The sequence below is a fragment of the Chiloscyllium plagiosum genome, unplaced genomic scaffold (genome assembly GCF_037043375.1).
Source record: "Chiloscyllium plagiosum isolate Xiang-an unplaced genomic scaffold, Cpla_swu_hap1 HiC_scaffold_5, whole genome shotgun sequence".
NCBI lineage: Eukaryota > Metazoa > Chordata > Chondrichthyes > Orectolobiformes > Hemiscylliidae > Chiloscyllium > Chiloscyllium plagiosum.
Window position 1 is genome coordinate 13,153,554 of NW_028270143.1, and position 19,925 is coordinate 13,173,478.

The 19,925-nt window shown below is 39.7% G+C and overlaps 1 protein-coding gene across 5 annotated transcripts in view; it reads right to left on the reverse strand.

The window, feature by feature from the left end:
* Window positions 1-19,925, reverse strand: part of adcy2b (adenylate cyclase 2b (brain)) — a 627,652-nt gene that overhangs the window by 145,739 nt on the left and 461,988 nt on the right. For all 5 annotated transcript variants that reach the window (XM_087986815.1, XM_087986818.1, XM_043689618.2 and 2 more), the window contains 2 exons: window positions 11,053-11,164; window positions 10,810-10,937 (listed from right to left, as the gene is read on the reverse strand). In XM_087986815.1, coding sequence (XP_087842941.1) covers window positions 10,810-10,937; window positions 11,053-11,164 — 240 coding nt within the window. The remainder of the gene's footprint in view (window positions 1-10,809; window positions 10,938-11,052; window positions 11,165-19,925) is intronic.

The window sequence follows — 19,925 nt, forward strand, 5'->3', positions numbered from 1 at the left end:
TGAATCTGTGGCAGGCAGATTAATAAAGATGAAGTCAAGTTCATGATTTTTCTCTCTTGTGGTTCCCTAACCTCCTGAACACACTCAGTCTAGCCGTTATGTCCTTTAAAGATTCAATCAGCTTGGTCAACAGCAGTTCTGCCGACCCCATTTTTGATGATGAACATTAAACTTGACCACCCAGAGTACTTCCTGCACATTTGCCACCTTCACTGCTTCCTCCATGTGGTGTTCAATTAGAGCAGCAATGATCTATCAGCTGACGGGTCTGGCACATAGCAATGGGCAACAGGTTTCCATAACTATGTTTGATCTGATATCATCGGACCTTGTGTGGTCTGAGTAAATGATGAGGACTCCCAGGGCAACTCTCTCCTGACTGTAAACCACGGTGTCACCAGCTCTACTGGGTCTGTCCTGCTGGTGGGGCAGGATATACCCAGGATGGTGATAATGATTTCTGGGACACTGACCATGAGGTATTTTTCAGTGACGATGTCAGGCTGTTGCTTAACTAGTCTGTGAGACAGCTCACCGAAATATGGTACTAAGTTAATGAGGGCTTTGCAGGGTCAACAGGACTGAGTTTACCATTGTCATTTCTTGTGCCTAGCTTGATGCTGGATGGTCTGTCTAATTTCATTACTTTGAGACTTTTTAGTAATTCATGACAACACCACTCTTCACGAGGCAAGTAATTCAGAGATACACATTATGTGTGGATTACCCAAGCTTGAAATCTCACCAAGACTAATGAGGAAATTTGAATTCAGTAAAAGAACTTCTGGAATTAAAAGAAAATCTGCCATTCTGATCTGGTCTGACCTACATGTAACTCCAAATCACAGCAATGTGTTTGACTCTTAAATGCCCTCTGAAATTGATGAACAAGCTTTCCAGCTATAACAAACCATTTGTAGATATTCTATCAATAGCCTTTTGTCATTCATTTATGCACAACACCAACAGCTCTATTAATTCTTACTTTAGCTGAAAATGTGTTGCTGGAAAAGCGCAGCAGGTCAGGCAGAATCCAAGGAGCAGGAGAATCGACGTTTCGGGCATGAGCCCTTCTTCAGGAATCAGGAATTCCTGAAGAAGGGCTCATGCCCGAAACGTCGATTCTTCTGCTCCTTGGATGCTGCCTGACCTGCTGCGCTTTTCCAGCAACACATCTTCAGCTCTGATCTCCAGCATCTGCAGTCCTCACTTTCTCCTAACTCTTATTTTATCAAAGAGTTCAATAAAGTCTGTCGAACAAATTCACTTCAGCAAATCTATACCTTTATTTTTACCCATATTTTTTCCAATATCATTTAATTTTATCTGAGATTACTATGTCTAGAAGTTTAATTGTAATTCACTTTTAATTTCACTGTGTACTTCCCTGATCTATTCCATTCCCTTTTTTTGAACAGGTATGTGAATTTACAACCCTATAGACTGCTTGCAGAACTTTATACTGAAAGAGGATTCAAAGATTGTGGTCAGAGCTTATACTATCTTCACCTTTATATCCCTCAGCACCCTAGGATGCATTCCATTCAGACTGATGAAATGCTTGAGTACTATTTCTTAACTGACATCATCCTGTTGTTTAGTGAAAACAGATGCAAACTACTCTTTAATGTCTGAACAATGCTTTCACCAGAAGGTCTTTTTTTTACTCTTAATTGGCCTCACCTTCCTTTAACTACTCTTTTATGGTTTTATTTATTTTGTGAAAAAATTCAAATTGAAATGTGAAAGTGATTGCTAGCAAGTCACATCATGTGCACACCCATGGCAGGTACCTGAGGTTTGGGAGCCATCAATTGCACCCAGCCTCTGGACAGTTGTCTGGAGAGGAGATGGCTAAGTGGAGCCTACAGCAGCACCAAACTTGGAGCTTACAGCTCAAGCTGCGTGCTGCCTACCCTGTTGTAGGTGTGTGAACCAGCAAGTGGTTGACACATAGAAGAATTTTGCAGAATCCCCCACAAAGAAAATCTTCTCCTTCACAAGTATTCACCAAGGCTCATGTAGGGCATTAGACTCAGTGAAGCTCTTCCCATAGTGGGTAGAATGGCTCTTTACCTGTGCAGTTGCATTGGTGGGCAGAGGAAGACTTGGTGTACTTACTTGACCAGAAGGTGGGCTCATTGCTATGGCTGTCATCCTGTCAGACTATAGCCGGGTGCATTTTAATTAACTTTTTTTATGTTGTATCTATGACTTTGAGCCCTTCATTATGAATTGACTATTTTTATCATTATGAGATGGAGGAAAAAAACTAAAATTATAAAGAAGTAACCATAAAGTATTTTACTCCAGCCAAATACAATATAGTTACAACTGTTAACAGAGGATAAATTAATTACAGCATATTTTATGCATTATATTGTATGTATATTGTATGTGTCCCTTAGGAGTTCACCTTTAAGGATTCCATGTACTGTATAATGATGCGAGTTAGTCTGCTTTGGATTTGCATGTTGCATATGCAAAAACTGGTTGGTTGCTGTAATGTCTGCTTCATAAACTGATTTTGTTTCACTGTTTTAAATAAACTAATCTAGAAAATCAATCAATCCTGACAACTGGCTGATTATTAGACCATTGCATTGAGCATGATACATTATACATTGTACTTTTTCACATGATTTACGCTGCTGCATTATTGTGGAATCACAGCAGCTTTGCGAGGTCTCAAGTTGGTTTGTCTGTCCATCAATAATGGAATCAAATCGCACACTGTAGAAAATGCTGAAGGACTGCACAGGCAATACAATAGAATCGGATATTCCAGGAAAACATCTGCTCGAGTCTGGGTTCTTGAAGCAGATCAGATCCAACAATGTATTACAAACAGGTGCAACATTCAAACTTCAGCATTTATAAATTTCATTTTACAATTTCTACTGCGACAAAAATGCTCCAACATGGTATATTTTCTCCTTGTTGCTTTTAAAATGTCTAATTCAACAATGTTTTCACAAATCAAACATTATTTCAATTACATGTTATTTGCCTCACAAGATATTACAAATTCTTTAAGGCTGTCTGTTTTTGTGTATTTCAATATTTTAATTTAATAGATAACATAAGAGAAAGCACTTTCAATCCTTTCAATGTCAGCCTTGACTGAACAATAGCGCTCTTGCTTCTAAGCCAGCAGATTGTGCATTCATATCGCACCCTAATCAGCTAACACAGATCATGGTTGAAACTTCAATACACTAGCAAGGGATGCTGACGACCACTTGAAATGTTAAACTGTAGCCCATTTTCCTTAAGACACTTACTCCACAATCAACATCACTACTACAAATGACAATGGTCTGAATGTTTCCTGAGAAACAAAAATAAAATTGAACATTAGGGCAGATTGCATTAACTAGAGCTCCTGATAGAGGGCTTGGTATAATTGGATACAAATTTGGAATTCTATTGCAGAGATAAGAGCACCCAGCAAAATGTTCTACTAATTTGCTCAAAACATCTCTTGGAAGTGCTCTTTAACCAAAACACATAAAAAGGGACATTATAATACTCCAGCTCTGGAAGTGATAAGCCATTTAATGTTCGCCAGCAGTAGATCATCTAGAAGTGAATATTGGGGTTACTCTTAAAATGGCAAAACTGCACAACTTTATCATTGAAATTGTCCAAGATGAAAGAAGGCTCATGACTGATCAATCGGAAAGTTTCATGGCTGAATCCCTCCATTATAGCATTAACGTACAGGATCTGATATGCATATCTGACAATGACAAAGAATAATCAGCACCACTTCAAACAACTATACGTCAGCTTCAAGATAGCTTGTAACCAACATAAAAAAGGCCAGAGGCAGTCACTTTCTTCAAGCAATCTACTTTTTTTCTTTACATAAAATATCAAACAGTGTACTACATGTGAGAGACAGTCACCTTTGCATTGGCCAATATTGTCAGCACATTCATCTGCATAATCAACAAAAAAAAGATACAGCTATTGAATCATCCAACATTTGGGTTTTTTTCCAAAATAGAGGTGGTCATGAAATCTACCATGCAACCAAACTGGGCAAACTGATTGTCTGACTTGCCTGAATTTTGGCTATTGTCGACCTGCTATTACTATAATATCTGAGGCACCTCCTGCTATCAGGCCTCGGGCCAAATTATAATGCATTATGTTCAGACTTAAACATCTGGCTGCTCACAAATGTCTGGAAATTGGGTCATATCCTGAACTAGAGTCTGGGTTGTAGTGATGATTGATGCTGGAAGCTGGGATCAATTCTGGAGGCACAGTGGCTCAGTGGTTAGCATTGCTTACTCATAGTGCCAAGGATCCGGGTTCTATTCTAGCTTCGGGCAACTGTCTGTGTGGAGTTTGCACTTTCTCTGTGGGTTTCCTTTGGGTGCTCTGGTTTCCTCCCACAGTCCAAAGATGTGCAGGTTAGGTGAACTAGTCTAGAGTAATGGATCTGGGTGGGTTACTCTTTGGAGGGTCAGTGTGGACTTGTTGTGCTAAATGGCTAGTTTCCACACTGTAGGGATTCTATGATTCATTGAAAACCAGCAAAGTTTTCTTCAAAAAAGTTGGTTTCTGTTTCGTAGAAATAATATAGAATTCCAGAAGCTCTAACATGGGAGACGTACAAAGAAGATAAGAATGTTTAATGCCTAAAATATGATGTGAATAGCTCAGACACTCAAAAGAGTGTCCTAGGACCAGATCATGTACCAAGAATTATTGGTCAGTCAGTTAAAAAGAAATTCTGGAAGTGTACATCCTTAGGAATAAGATCACCAAATTACAGAGAGTTCATAGACATATGACTTGTTATTGTAAACAGCATCTGGAAACCTGATAGAAACTACCATTGATGACAATTCAAGGGCCAAGTTGATTGAGTGGGAAAGGAAGAGATCCTACATACTAGAGCTGAATTGGAAAGAAGGTGAGATTGTACATGGTATTGAGAATGATACAGTTCTTGTGGCCTTATAATGCCAGATTTCTCTGAATACCAGCATTTACAAGTGCCACCGGTTATTGATTCTTTTGCCAAAGAAAATACTACCTTATCAAAGTACATTCATGATTTTGTATACCATTATACAATCTCAATCTTCTCTGCTTTAAGAAAAGCAGACCTAATATTTTCAGTCTCTCCATCAAAATAAAGTTCTGTGGCCTTGGTTAATATCTTGTTAATTTATTTTGCATCTCTCTGAAGACTTGGCATGTTGTCTAGTATGTACTCAGATTCAACTTGTTTTCTCTGAACAGCTGGCGTAATGTCCTTGCTTTCATATTCTATACCTCAGTTAAGAAGTTAAGGATCGCGTAAGCATCTCATCACTCTTCTCAACCAGTTCTGTTTTGTAAATGTATACCTCCAAGTATCTTGAGATTTGTACTTCCTTGAAAGCGTATAATTATTCAGTTTATGTTGTCTTGCTCATTATTCCCTCCAAAATGTATCGCTTCATGTTTCTCTGCATTACATCTATCATAAGTTCATCATTTCAGCAGGTTGGCAAGGTTCTTCAGAAGTCTAATACTGTCCTTCTCATGGCTTACTATTTTTCTGGGATTAGAGTTATCTTCACACACTTAATTTATGTGTTGTAAACCCCAAGTGCAGATCATAAATATTTATCAAGAAAGTGCTCCTTGTATTAATCCATATAGGATACCACTGCAAATCTTCCTCCGTTGTAAAACAACCATTCACCACAACTCTCTGCTGTCTGTTCCTTAGCTAATTTTGTGGGTATGCTGCCATTTTTCATTAAAGTAACAGGTTTATTGTATGCTACTTTGTTAAACATCTTTTTAAAGTCCATATACACAATATCAACCATATAACTCTTCATAACATTAGTTCATCAAAGACCTCAACAAGTTAGTCAAACAGAATTTTGAGGGAATAATGAGCAAGATAACATAAACTGAATAATTATACACTTTCAAAGAGGTACAAATCTCAAGATACTTGGAGGTATACATTTACAACAACTCCTGATTGACTTTCATTTATTAGCCCTCACTGTTCAAAATGCCAAATCATTTTGTTTGGATTATTGTTTCTAAAGGTTTCACCATCACTAACATTAGACTGACAGTTGCCTGATTTATCTATTTTCTCTTTTCTAAGTTGAGAAGCAGCATTTCAGTCTTTCAGTCCTCTGACCCAACACTATAGGTAAGAAAAGTTGGAGGATTTTTACAAACAGATCTTCCATAATTTCTACTCTTACTTCATTTAGTAATGTAGGATGCACAGTATTTAAACCCATTGTCTTTTCTATTTTGAGAACTACCAGTATCTCAATTTCCTCTATTTTATTGTATGCAATATTGCAACTAACTACTTCTTTATCGCTCTACTACAATATCCTCTTCTTCAGTGAAGACAAATGAAAAGTAACCATGCCCTCTGTCTCTGTCAGCTTTTGGCTCCTAAATGGTACCCTTCATCTAACCGTCCATTTATCTTATATTTTTGTATTCATGTACAGGATGTCTGCACTGTTGATATTGTTAGCACTCACTGCCCATCTCAAATTGTTCTTGGAACTAGTAATAAGCTACCTTCTGTAACAGTTTGTGTGATGCAGATACACTCAGGGCTGTTTGGTAGATATTGAACAAATAATCAATTGTTTCAAAGGCAGGATGACATGCAACCTGAAGAGAGCTGTGTTCTCATGTTTCTGTTGCCTTTTTGGAGGTAACATCACAGGTTTAGAAGGTGCTTGAAATATTACTGTCATGCCTCTTTTAGTTGATATGCACATACACCTGTGATTGAGGGAGTGAATATTTAAGGTGCTGAAGTAGTGCCAATCAAGTTTGCTGCCTTTGTCTGGGCACAATGTGAACTGAGCATTGGTGAACAGGTATTAATATGTAATTACTCCTTGATAGCATTATTAATTATCCTTTGCATCAATCTGTGGCCGATTGCCAGTGGTTTGATGGGAGTGGTAATTGGCTGGCATGGATTTGTTTTGTTCTTTTGGATGGACATACCAAGATAATTTTCCTTTCTTGAGTAGATGTCAGTATTGGAATTGCATTGGAACAGCTGGTTGTGAATTATAAATATTCAAAATACAGCCAAGATATTGTCAGAATCCATAGATTTTGCTGCATCTGGCACCATCAGCTGTCATATGGAGTGAACTGAATTGTCTGAAGACTGGCAGTTGTGAAGATGGAGACCTCAGGAGGAGACCAAGATGAATCATCACTTATCATTTGTGGCTGAAGGTAGTTGCAAATGCTTGAGCCTTATCCAGCATGCTCTAGATTTTACCATGCTGGAGGGTAGAAATGTTTACAAAATATGCTTCCCTTTATTTGTTAAATTGTTCATCACCATTCATGACTGAATGTGGCAGGACTGACCTGATCCATTGGTTAGGGGAGAAAGTGAGGACTGCAGATGCTGGAGATCAGAGCTGAAAATGTGTTGGTGGAAAAGCGCAGCAGGTCAGGCAGCATCCAAGGAGCAGGAGAATCGATGTTTCGGGCATGAGCCCTTCTTCAGGAAGGGCTCATGCCCGAAACGTCAATTCTCCTGCTCCTTGGATGCTGCCTGACCTGCTGCGCTTTTCCAGCAACACATTTTCAGCTCTGATCCATTGGTTATGTGATTACATAGCTCTGGCTATCACCTGCTGATTCTGCTGTTCAGAATGCCTACTGTCCTGAATTGCAGCTTCATCAAATGGGTATCTGATTTAAAAGAATGCATGGTGTTTCTCCAGGCTTGCTCTTCTACCTCTCCCACTGAACTAGGACCAACCTGCTGGTGTGAGTATAATGATAACCTGTGGGAAATGCATACCTAGGAGGTCACAAATTGTGGTGGAATACAAACTGCTGTGCCTGATAGCCTTAAAGGCCAAATCCTAGCTACTTCATTTGTTCTGAATCTATCACATTTAACATAGCCATGCAACTTGATGTGCTCAGTTGAGAGCGAAGAGGGGACTCTATGTCCACTTGGTGATCATTCCTATCCGAAACCGTCATGATCTGATTGCTCTGTAGTTGCTAGTTTGTCTGCAATATATCTAATCTCTTCAATAATCTGTTATTCTAAAAAATAACCCAGGAAACAACAAGCATTTTAATTGAAAAAGAGATTCAAGAAACCTGAAATAGAAACAGTAAATACTGGCAAAATTCAACAGGTTTATCTGCATCTTCGAAGAGACAGAGTTAACATTGCATGCTAATGAACTTTCATCAGAACTGAGAAAAGTTAGAACTGATGTAGGTTTTGAGCAAAGGCTGGGTGGGACAAGGACAAAAGAAAGGTGAAAGACAAGAAAGACTTAAGAATTAGCTTTATAGGGTCAAAAACGTAGGCAAAGAAACAAAACATGTGCCTAAAGTATGTGTACGGATAATGGAGTTTAATTCAGATAAATGTGAAGTGCTGCATTTTGTTAAGACAAATCAGGGCAGGACTTACACTGTTAATGGTTGGGCACTGGGGAGTATTGTCAAACAGGAAAACCTAGGAGTGCCAGGTACATAGTTCCTTGAAAGTGGCATCACAGGAGGCTGAAAGCATAAATAAGAAACAAAAAAAACCCAATACAATCAAAGAAAGGAAACAAAGCAGTGTCAGACATTATGGTCTGAACTTGTTAAACTCAATGTTGAGTCTCAGTGGAATACAGCAGTCGGTTAACGACTGAGACGGCAGCATGACAGCAAGTTGGAGAATTAAAATGACAGGTCACCAGAACCTGGGTGTCATGCAGTGAGAGTCAGTGATAATGATTGTGATATGAAATAATAGCACCAAGAATGGAAACAGAAAGTAGAGGATGGGAAACGACCCATTAGAGCTGGAGCATGTGAAACTGAAAGATGGAAATTGGAAGCAAAGATGGCAGAATTTTCCAATTTTGTTACATTTCTCATTTTTCTCAGTTCTGATGAAAGGTCACTGAAGTGGAAAAGTTCACCGATGCTGCCTGACCTGCTGAGTATTGCTAGCAGCTTTTATTCAGTACCTGGATTTTGTCCAGTGCTTCATATACTCAGCTTTGTCTTTGTTCACAGACCTGTTCATAACTGAGTGCCTTTTGCTGAATCATTTGTAAGGAAAGCTAATTAACCAAAATGCAAACAGTGCTCTACTCTACTATTTCTATTTGTATGAGTGAAGTCAACCAGTTAACTTTAATTGTAATAAAGCATTAGCAATGAATGGGAGGAGAAGATTTTGTTTAATTTAAAGTTTAAAATAATTTAAACAAGAAGTGCCCCCTTGAAGTTTTTTTTGCTGATAATCTCATTGTTGCATAGTTTTATATGTCATTGCAACCAGCACATCAATTACAGACCATTGTGTCATCTGACAGACCACTAATAACATCACTATTAATTGGTCAACATAAGATGGATACTGCGTTAAAATTTGTCTCTTAAAGCAAGTATCTGGTCTCCATTCAATATTTCTATCCTAACAACTACCACACTACCTTGAAACAAAGTTCAGTTTGTTAGTTTATCAACATGGGGAAACCAAACATCTAATCCATTGCTTTCTAAGGATGTTAAATATTGGTGTTCCAATAGTTTTTATTGATCTGTCACTACTAAATTCATTATAATTTAATGTATATTTGTTTATTCAAGAACTTTTATAAATATCTACTATACAAAGAAAAGTGTTTTATGGACAAAGCCCTTGAAACAGAAATACATATTCACAAACTTGATTGAGCTCTTCAATAAGGTGACCAAGAAGATAAATGAAAACAGAGCGGTAGACGTTGGCAACATGGACTTTTGCAAGGCCTTCAACAAGATTCCACATGTTAGACTGCATGGGAGGGTTAGATTGCATAGGATCCAGGGAGAGCTAGCCAACTGGGTACAAAATTGACTTGATGGCAGGAGACAGAGGGTGGTGTTAGAGGGTTGTTGTTCAGACTGGAGGCCCATGACCAGCAGTGTGCCACAAGGATTGGTGCTGTGTCCATTGTTGTTCATCATTTATATAAATGATTTGGATGAAATTATAGGAGGCATGGTTATTAAGCTTGCAGATGGCAACACAATTGGTGGGATCGTGGACAGTGAAAAAGGTTATCTAAGAGTACAACGGGATTTTGATCACATGTGCCAGTGGGTCGAGGAATGTCAGATGGAGTTTAATTCAGATAAATGTGAAATGCTGCATTTTGTTAAGACAAATCAGGGCAGGATTTACACTGTTAATGGTTGGGCACTTGGGAGTATTGTCAAACAGGAAAACCTAGGAGTGCCAGGTACATAGTTCCTTGAAAGTGGCATCACAGGAGGCTGAGGGGTGACCTTATTGAGATTTTTAAAATCATGAGGAGCACAGATAAGGTGAATAGCCAAAGTCTTTTTCCCAGGGTAGTGAGTCTAAAACTAGAGGGCAAAGGTTCAAGGTGAGAGGGGAAAGATTTAAAAGGCAATGTTTTCACAAAGATAATGGTGGGCATATGGAACGAGCTGCCAGAGGAGGAAGTAGAGGGGAGTACAATTATAACATTTAAAAGACATTTAGACCAGGTACATGGATAGGAAAGTTTAGATGATATGGGCCAAATGCAGGCAAATAGGACTAGTTCAGTTTAGGAAACCTGGTCAACCCCTGTATCACTCTATGCTGTGCCTCCTATCACCATTCAGCATGAAATCAAGCTTACAAAATGTAACAAAGATTAACATTTACGGATTCATATATGCTTCCAGTAGTAAAAGTACTGCTGGAGAATAAATTTAGATTTAGTTCTATTTATAAAACTAGAAGAACTTGAAAATTTAACTTACTTTATGGCTTCACACATGTCCAACCCCATTTTAACACAGTTTTTGGCATGGTTGGGTAGAGATATTGGTAAACCAGAAACACAGTAGTAGCAGTCCCCTAAAATCTTGATCCTCATACAATCATTTTCCTGAATAAAACGCAGTGTAAAAATCAATTGTAATTGCAAATGCAAAATAGCGTGAATAATGTTTAAGCACTAACATTTCACAGTATCATTCTGTTTTTCAGTAAGGGCTGCTTACCTTTGCAATTTGATCAAATTTGCCAAATAACTCATTGAGTGTGTGCACAAGCTCTCCAGGTGAACATTCACTAGCCAGGCGTGTAAAACCCACAATGTCAGCGTACAATATGCTGCAGGAAAACAAATATTTTAAAATGTTATAATATATTCATGGATTATGTGAATCGATAGATGGAACTGTTTGGACAACACTGGTTTGAGGAGGTATTGTCATTTCCAATTGCTCACATGACAAGTTAAAAGGCCAAAAAGTAGATGGTTTACCTATTGTTTACAAAAGTCAATAGTCAAGGAAGACTATAGATCATTTGCTGTTTATTGCAAAAGCAAATATTTTTGGAACAGGAGACAATCTCTTTAAGAAGAGATAGGAGATGGATTTTATGGCTTAATATTTGGACAAACAGACTTGGAACAACCTTTTGCTCTGTGTTACAGGTTACCAAGCAACCAGCCTCTAAACTAAAGATGCCATATCAGTGCACACAATTGTGGCAGTTGTGGATAGGACTGCAAGTAAACACAATGCTCCTGCTCTTCATCTGTGAGAGAAAAGTCCTTAAAATAAAGCTGATTAAAAAGCTCTTTCTCTTTCAGTGATGGAGTTTGAAAAGCTTGATAAACTTTCAATTATCAGGATGCTTAACTTTTCCCATCTAAATCTGAACTGACGATCTTCCACCATTTTGTTATGGATCTTGTTGACAGGAAATTACGGGATCTGTGAGAAGGTAATTCATTCTATCTTCCGAATTTGAACCCTTGACTTTATTTTCTTTTTACAAGTTTTTGAAGTCTCGCAAATTTTTCAAATATACAGACTGTCTTGTCTGTCTTGTCACTATATGAATATATGTTTGTGTTGGAATTAAGGAAATACAATTTAATTGTGTAAAGGAGCTTAGTTGATAACCAGTTTAGCAACTTATTGTAAGAATAAGTTATGCCAATAATAAATGCGTTATTTTTGAGTTTATTAAAACAACCTGCTTTCGGGTTGTTTTATTCTAGATTAAAGTAATAAAGAGAAACAAATTGATTGCTTTGATTGTTCACTAAAAAGTTTAGGGTTGAATCTTGAATTTTTTTGGCTATATCAGAGGTAGTTTTTTGGAAGGTTATTCATGGAGGCCTAGCAAGGTTTCCCACTGTATCTTACAAAACTATCCAGATTAATACCATCCCTACCTCTATAGCAATCTCCCACAGTAGATTTTCATCCCATCTTATCACATGCTGTTCCCACTGTAGGTTGCCACTCAAGGGATACAAAGAACATCTACGAAAACACCATGCCCCTTTCATCCATGCCATCTTTGAAATGTCGCTGTTCACCCAGATAACATTGGCAATCCAGCACTGCTCCTCACTAGCAATGTATTAACACAGCAGCCATAAAGCTCTACAGCCCACTACAGTCAGCATGACTGACACTCCTTCATTCATACAACCCCATTGCTGTTTACACTGATGCCACACAAACTTTACTTGTCTGTTGCTACGTCCTGTTTGAACACGCTTTAAGTCAGTTCTCTTCCAGTCCCCACAGTGGACCTGCATTTTATCATTGTCCACTGCTTACCTACTTGTAATGTTCCTCAATCAAACAAATAATAAAACATAAATATGAGTTTTTACTTACAGGAAGGAAAAGTGAACAGAAATAAAACCAAAAGTGGCTGAACTTTTGTCTCCACAATACCAACCAGATTTTGGCATCACGACCAAACATTGCTAGTCAACATTTGTCTGATGCAACCAGTTGTCTTCAATTGGAGGTGGGTGTTGATGACATTTTAACTGGTTTGTAGAACACACTGTAGCTGAGCTCTGTCATGGACAATGTCAGCTTCCTCCTTCCCAATATCTTTGTCTTCCTTATCAGAAGGAGGTAGATTCCACCAGTTCCTTTGCATTCAGGACCTTTCCTCATTGTCTGCACACTCTGTCTGGACTGCACCAGAGAGCTTCCCACCCCCCAGACTAGACCAAGCAACAGAATCTTTAAGAGCCCTACACTCTGGCCCTGGTTGATGAATGGACGGCATGAAACACGCTCTCTGCCTCAGATAGAGGGTTGCACACAGTATCATGAATCATGCTCAGAATGTGTAGACCTTGTCCTCCAGTAACCAGCCTTGGAAGGCATCTAGAACCTCAAAATCATCAGCAACCTCGGCTGCTTGTCTGGCTGTTGCTGTCTTCTTCATAAATTATGGCGCCAGGAACAGAAATCCTTTCCCTCCAACATTGCTGCAAAATATGCCAGTGAATCAGAGGCTGGCAAATCTCCAATATCCAACAATGGCATGGGGAACAACATCAACTGTTGATAATTGACCCTTCAAAGCTTCTTAAATTAGGAAATCACATCTGAAAATAAACAAATAAAATTGACTTTGTCTTTACTTCAGTGCTCAGTTATTCAAATACATCTCCTTTTGGGGTCTAAATTGATTGTGACCAACAAAGTCACAATTGCCCATATTTTCCATTGGCCAGTCATTATTCCAATGTAGTTGACAGTTGCTTATAGGGGCTCTGTGGAATCCTCATCATAGCACACTCCAAAGGAACTGACTGGGAAGTTGAAATTTCCATTGGGCCAATTCCTCTAGGCCTGGAGCCCTCTCAAAGTCTCCCTTTAAATCAGAAAATTTGGAGTGTTCTGATAAAATGAAGGAAAATAGATACTCAGGAAAGGTTAACTCCTGGTTAACTATATAACAGACCCATGTTTAAACCTCACATATTCCCAACTACACATACCCCAGACACTGACACAACATCCCGATGGGACTTGACACCACTCCTCCTCTGGACACAATCCAAACACCATCACCACCCCGTCCCCCCAACCCTACCAAGCCTGACCTTCCAACATAACACAACCCAGCCCACCTCCCCACTATCCTCCCCACTCCCTCTTCCCCCATGATCTTACTGCCTCATACCCAACAGGGATTCCACGCTGGTTATGACCCATCTCTTGTCAAACACGGCCTGAACACCCACCCCAACTCCACCATACCCAAAGCCTCCAGAATCAAGATTCACTCTCCTTGCCTTCTGTCAGACCAGATTTCTCCCACCAATTCCACCCTACTCTATGCACTGCTTTATTCACTTGTCACTTTGAACCTTAGGCACACTTCTCTTTTTCCAGTTCACATCTTGCCCACCTGGCACCCTACCCCTATTACTGTCATATTAATTACTGGGCACTCTGTCCACCTGGCAGCTTTTGCCCAATCCAAATGACTTCCTTTACTATGCATCTGACACCCCTTACCCCATACTCACAAAGAATATCCCCTGGGATCCTACCCCCTCCCCAGATGGCACATTGCTCACCTAGTATCATACCTATCAAAAAACCTACTCCTTACCCCACCTGACAACATACTCCACATCCTAGCCCACCCCAGATGACATCCCACCCCACTCATCTGACATCCTACCCTTGGCACTCTACCTTCCCTCCACCCTAACATCTCATAGCCTAACATTTGGCAGCTGATTACCTGAAAGAGGGTATATGGTTTACCTAGTTCTGTGCTATGAAGGAATTGTCAGATTGGAAGCACTGAAGGACCCCAAGTGGAATCTCCACTTACTAATACTGCTAGAGTGGCAATCTGTATGTTGCCACACCTCAAATAATCTGCCCCAATATTTGGTTCAAGAAAACTCAAATCAAGTGATGAGCTGTTTTTCCAGATGGATCACCACAGTAGATTAACTATCGGTGTATCTAGATCCAATGTTACATTGTATAGCTAGAGCTCAACACAATGGGATAGACAGTTTCCATTTTAGGTGTGTATCTAGGAACATGTAATTTATTAGTGGGGAACAGCCTGCATTTTCTCATGAAGATTTATTTACAGATTTTATCAGTTGACACGAGGAGGACTTATGGCACAGTGGTAGCATCTCAGAGTGAACAGAGCTCAGTTGGCGCAGAGTATGATGGAGTTTGGTAAGTGTGAAGTTTCAGTGAAGTGGGAGAAGATGCATTCATTTACTTTTCCTTTCCTAACCTTCTGGGAGCGTTCTGCTGGCAGTCAGTGCATGCTTAGTATAAAAACAGCAAGAAACAAGAGCATTATCGAAGTCTGTTAAGCTGATCAGCCGGTAATGCTGCGTATAAGGGACAATGTAAATAGCCTCCTTAAGGCATCCAAGTTTGGGAAGACATATGATTAAAGAGCACTTAATATAGATAAATAAAATAGTTATCCTTGAACCTGTTCTGCCATTCAATGATATCATGACTGATCTGTGTCTAACTCCATATACCTGTTTTTGACTAATATCCTTAATACCTTTACTTAAAAAAAATTGTGTCTCACAGATTTAAAATTAACAACTGATCTAGCATAATTGCTGTTTGTGGAACAGAGTTCGAAACCTCTAATTTTTGTGTGTAGAGTGCTTCATCTCTCCTGAATGGTCTGGCCCTAATTTCTAGACTATACCCCCAATTCTAGAATCCACAACCAGTGGAAATTGTTTAACTTTATTTATCCTGTCTTTTCCTGTTAATATCTTCAATCAGATCACCCACTAACCTTCAAACTCCTTGAGAAAACAGGCCTAATTTGTATAAACTCTCCTAATACCTTAACCCCTGAAATTCAAATATCAGTTCTGCAAACCTACATTGTACTTCCACCAAGGCCAACATATCCCTCTTAATGTATGGTACTCAGATCTTCTCAGTACTTCAAGTGGGGTCAATCAAGTTGTATAATTGCAGCATAACATCTGTATCCTTATACTCCAGTCCTCTAGATAAAAAGATCAGCATTCCATTAGCCTTTTTGATTATTTTCTGCACATGTTTGTGGCATCTTGGAGATCTATGCACCTGAACCCCCAAGTCACTTTGGACATCAGCTACATTTAACTCCATATCATCTAGAAAAGTACTCCAGTCTTTCCATTTAGGTCCAAAATAAATAACCTCACGCTTGCTTACATTGAACTCCATCTGTCACAGTTTTACCCATTAACCCTAGTCCATCAATATCACTTTGTAATTTCATACTATCATCTACACGGTCTACAATGTCACCTAACTTTGTGTCATCAGAAAAATTGGATGTGTGACTTTCTTCACCGTTATCCAAGTCATTAATAAATAATGTGAATAATTGAGACCGTAACACAAATCTTTCTGGGACACCACTAGTCACATCCTGCCAATTTGAGTACTTAATCATTATCCTTACTTTCTGTCACCTGCCATGCAACCAATCAAAAGAGACACTGAAGAAGTACCCACCAATCATCTACCTGCTTTCCCATGATGGCACATTTTATTAATGAAATGATTAGGTGTTTGTTTTTTGACTGGTGCTGCCTTATAGAACCGATGACGTTTATGACAGATAGAAACAGCTTGAAGGGACTGTCTGCCACCAGCTTTCACCCACCATGACTTTCTAACACAGGTCCTCACCCCACTGCTTCACAGTGGTGCTGACTTGTTGTGCACATCTTCTCTGACTCATACCTGGACCACCGGCAACTATATCAATGTTCTTTTACTTGTTGGAGTCAATATCCTGTTTCACCTTCCCTAAAAGCACTTTGGGTGTGACTACGTGGCACGGACTACTACAGGTCACCACCACATGCTCAAGATCATTTGAGGATGGACAATAAAAGCTGGCCTAGCTAGCAACGTCTTGTGAATGAATGAAAAAAAGGCGTATGGTGCGACCAATTCTACACATGCAACATAGCCCAACAATGTTTGTGTATCTGTGCGGGTAAATCATGGTCTTCTGTTTGTAGCATTGTACACTATGGCCTTTCTAATATATTAAGTTGCATATCCAGCCTCTGACATTGAGGGGAGATTTGCCCAATATCTCCTTGTGAGGTTTAATGTCACGTTTAGCTTTACAAATCTCCTGTGGAGCGCTATGGGACATTTTACTACATTAAAGGCAGTACATATAACATTTCTATGACTTAAATAATATGATTCTTTCGATTTCTTCGTATTTTCCCAACTTTCTCTCCATGGCCCATGCCACTCAAAGGTGTGGAAAGTTTCACCCAGTTAATTACAATACCAGGACATTTTCAAACATAGCTCTGTCTTTAAGCAAAAGCTTATCTCATCTCAAAACATACGTGCAGGTGCCCTACGCTGGTCTGCTGCATTTGGAGAGCGACTTTGATGTTTGTCTTTTTAACTTTGCTTCTTGTTTTTCTTACATATGGTAATGCAGTGTATAGCTGTAATGTAACGGGCCTACGGTTATACTGTGTATAGCTGTAATGTAACTGACCTACAGTTATACCGTGTATCGCTGTAACGTTACTGATCTATGGTTATACCGTGTATAGCTGTAATGTAACTGACCTATGGTTATACCGTGTATAGCTGTAATGTAACCGACCTATGGTTATACCGTGTATAGCTGCAATGTAACCGACCTATGGTTATACCGTGTATAGCTGCAATGTAACTGGCCTAAGGTTACACTATGTATCGGTGTAATGTAACTGACCTATGGTTATACCGTGTATAGCTGTAGTATAACTGACCTATGGGTATACTGTGTATAGGTGTAATGTAACTGACCTGTGGTTATACCGTGTATCGCTGTAATGTAACTGGCCTATGGTTATACCGTGTATAGCAGTAGTATAACTGATCTATGGGTATACCGTGTATAGCTGTAATGTAACTGACCTATGGTTATGCCGTGTATAGCTGTAATGTAACTGACCTATGGGTATACCGTGTGTAGCTGTAATGTTGCTGGCCTATGGTTATACCGTGTAGAGCTGTAGTGTAACTGATCTATGGGTATACCGTGTATAGCTGTAATGTAACTGACCTATGGTTATGCCGTGTATAGCTGTAATGTAACTGACCTATGGGTATACCGTGTGTAGCTGTAATGTTGCTGGCCTATGGTTATACCATGTAGAGCTGTAGTGTAACTGATCTATGGTTATACTGTGTATCGCTGTAATGTAACTGACCGATGGTTATACCATGTATAGCTGTAGTGTAACTGAACTATGGTAACACCGTGTATAGCTGTAGTGTAACTGACCTATGGTTATACCGGGTTTAGCTGTAGTGTAACTGACCTATGGTTATACCGTGTATTGCTGTAGTGTAACTGACCTATGGTTATACCATGTATAGCTGTAGTGTAACTGACCTATGGTTATACCATGTATAGCTGTAGTGTAACTGAACTATGGTAACACCGTGTATAGCTGTAGTGTAACTGACCTATGGTTATACCGGGTTTAGCTGTAGTGTAACTGACCTATGGTTATACCGTGTATTGCTGTAGTGTAACTGACCTATGGTTATACCGTGTATTGCTGTAGTGTAACTGACCTATGGTTATACCGTGTATTGCTGTAGTGTAACTGACCTATAGTTATACCATGTATAGCTGTCGTGTAACTGACCTATGGTTACACAGTGTATAGCTATAATCTAACTGACCTATGGTTATACCTTGGACTTGGACTCCTCCATCGCCAGACCATGGCAACACGACGGTTGGAGGAAGAGCGCCTCATCTTCTGCCTGGGAACCCTCCAACCACAAGGGATGAACTCAGATTTCTCCAGTTTCATCATTTCCCCTCCCCCCACCTTATCTCAGTCAAATCCCTCGAACTCAGCACCGCCTTCCTAACCTGCAATCTTCTTCCTGACCTCTCCGCCCCCACCCCACTCCGGCCTATCACCCTCACCTTGACCTCCCTCCACGTATCGCAATTCCAACGCCCCTCCCCCAAGTCCCTCCTCCCTACCTTTTATCTCAGCCTGCTGGACACACTTTGCTCATTCCTGAAGGGCTTCTGCCCGAAACGTCGATTCTCCTGTTCCTTGGATGCTGCCTGACCTGCTGTGCTTTTCCAGCAACACATTTTCAGCTCTGATCTCCAGCATCTGCAGTCCTCACTTTCTCCTATGGTTATACCATGTAAAGCTGTAATGTAACTGACCTACGGTTATACCGTGTATAGCTGTAATGTAACTGGCCTGTGGTTATACCGTGTACAGCTGAATGTAACTGACCTACGGTTATACCATGTATAGCTGTAATGTAACTGACCTACGGTTATACCGTGTATAGCTGTAATGTAACTGGCCTGTGGTTATACCGTGTACAGCTGAATGTAACTGACCTACAGTTATACCGTGTATAGCTGAAGTGTAACTGACCTATGGTTATATCGTGTATAGCTGTAGTGTAACTGACCTACGGTTATACCATGTATAGCTGTAATGTAACTGACCTATGGCTATAGCTCAGACTCCGTCAATATCCAGCTTATGTGCAATCATAGATACCAGATTTTGGAGGTGTGTGCCACATATCCTGAGAGTTGCAATGATGTAGTCATGCTCGAGGTCCCAAGTTACTGTCTCCTTGAGTCTTACATGGACGCCTGCTAGGAGGAAAGCAGTTATCCCCTCCAAATATGGCTGGGGAGAGAGAGAGGGACAAAGAGAAAGAGAGAGAGCACGAGAGTGAGTGAGCAAGAGCGAGTGAGATAGAATGAGAGAGAGAGAGAGAAGGGGGGTGAGCTGAGATTGGACAGTTCTTTAATTGTGTAACTTCTGTTGGCTCTAAAGCAAACAACTGCTGGCCATTGCAAAATAAACCAGGTTAGTGATGAAGTCCTTGAATTCTTCATTTCTTGAATAAATGTTTTCTCATCCATTTTATTGTATGATTAATATCTCTGGGCGATCCCAATTTCAAGTATTTACACTTTCCAAGTGCTACAATTATAATTGATTTAGGTCTTACAATTAAAGTTAAATTTAACCCTGGAAAAGCACGGCCGGTCAGGTAGCATCCAAGAAGCA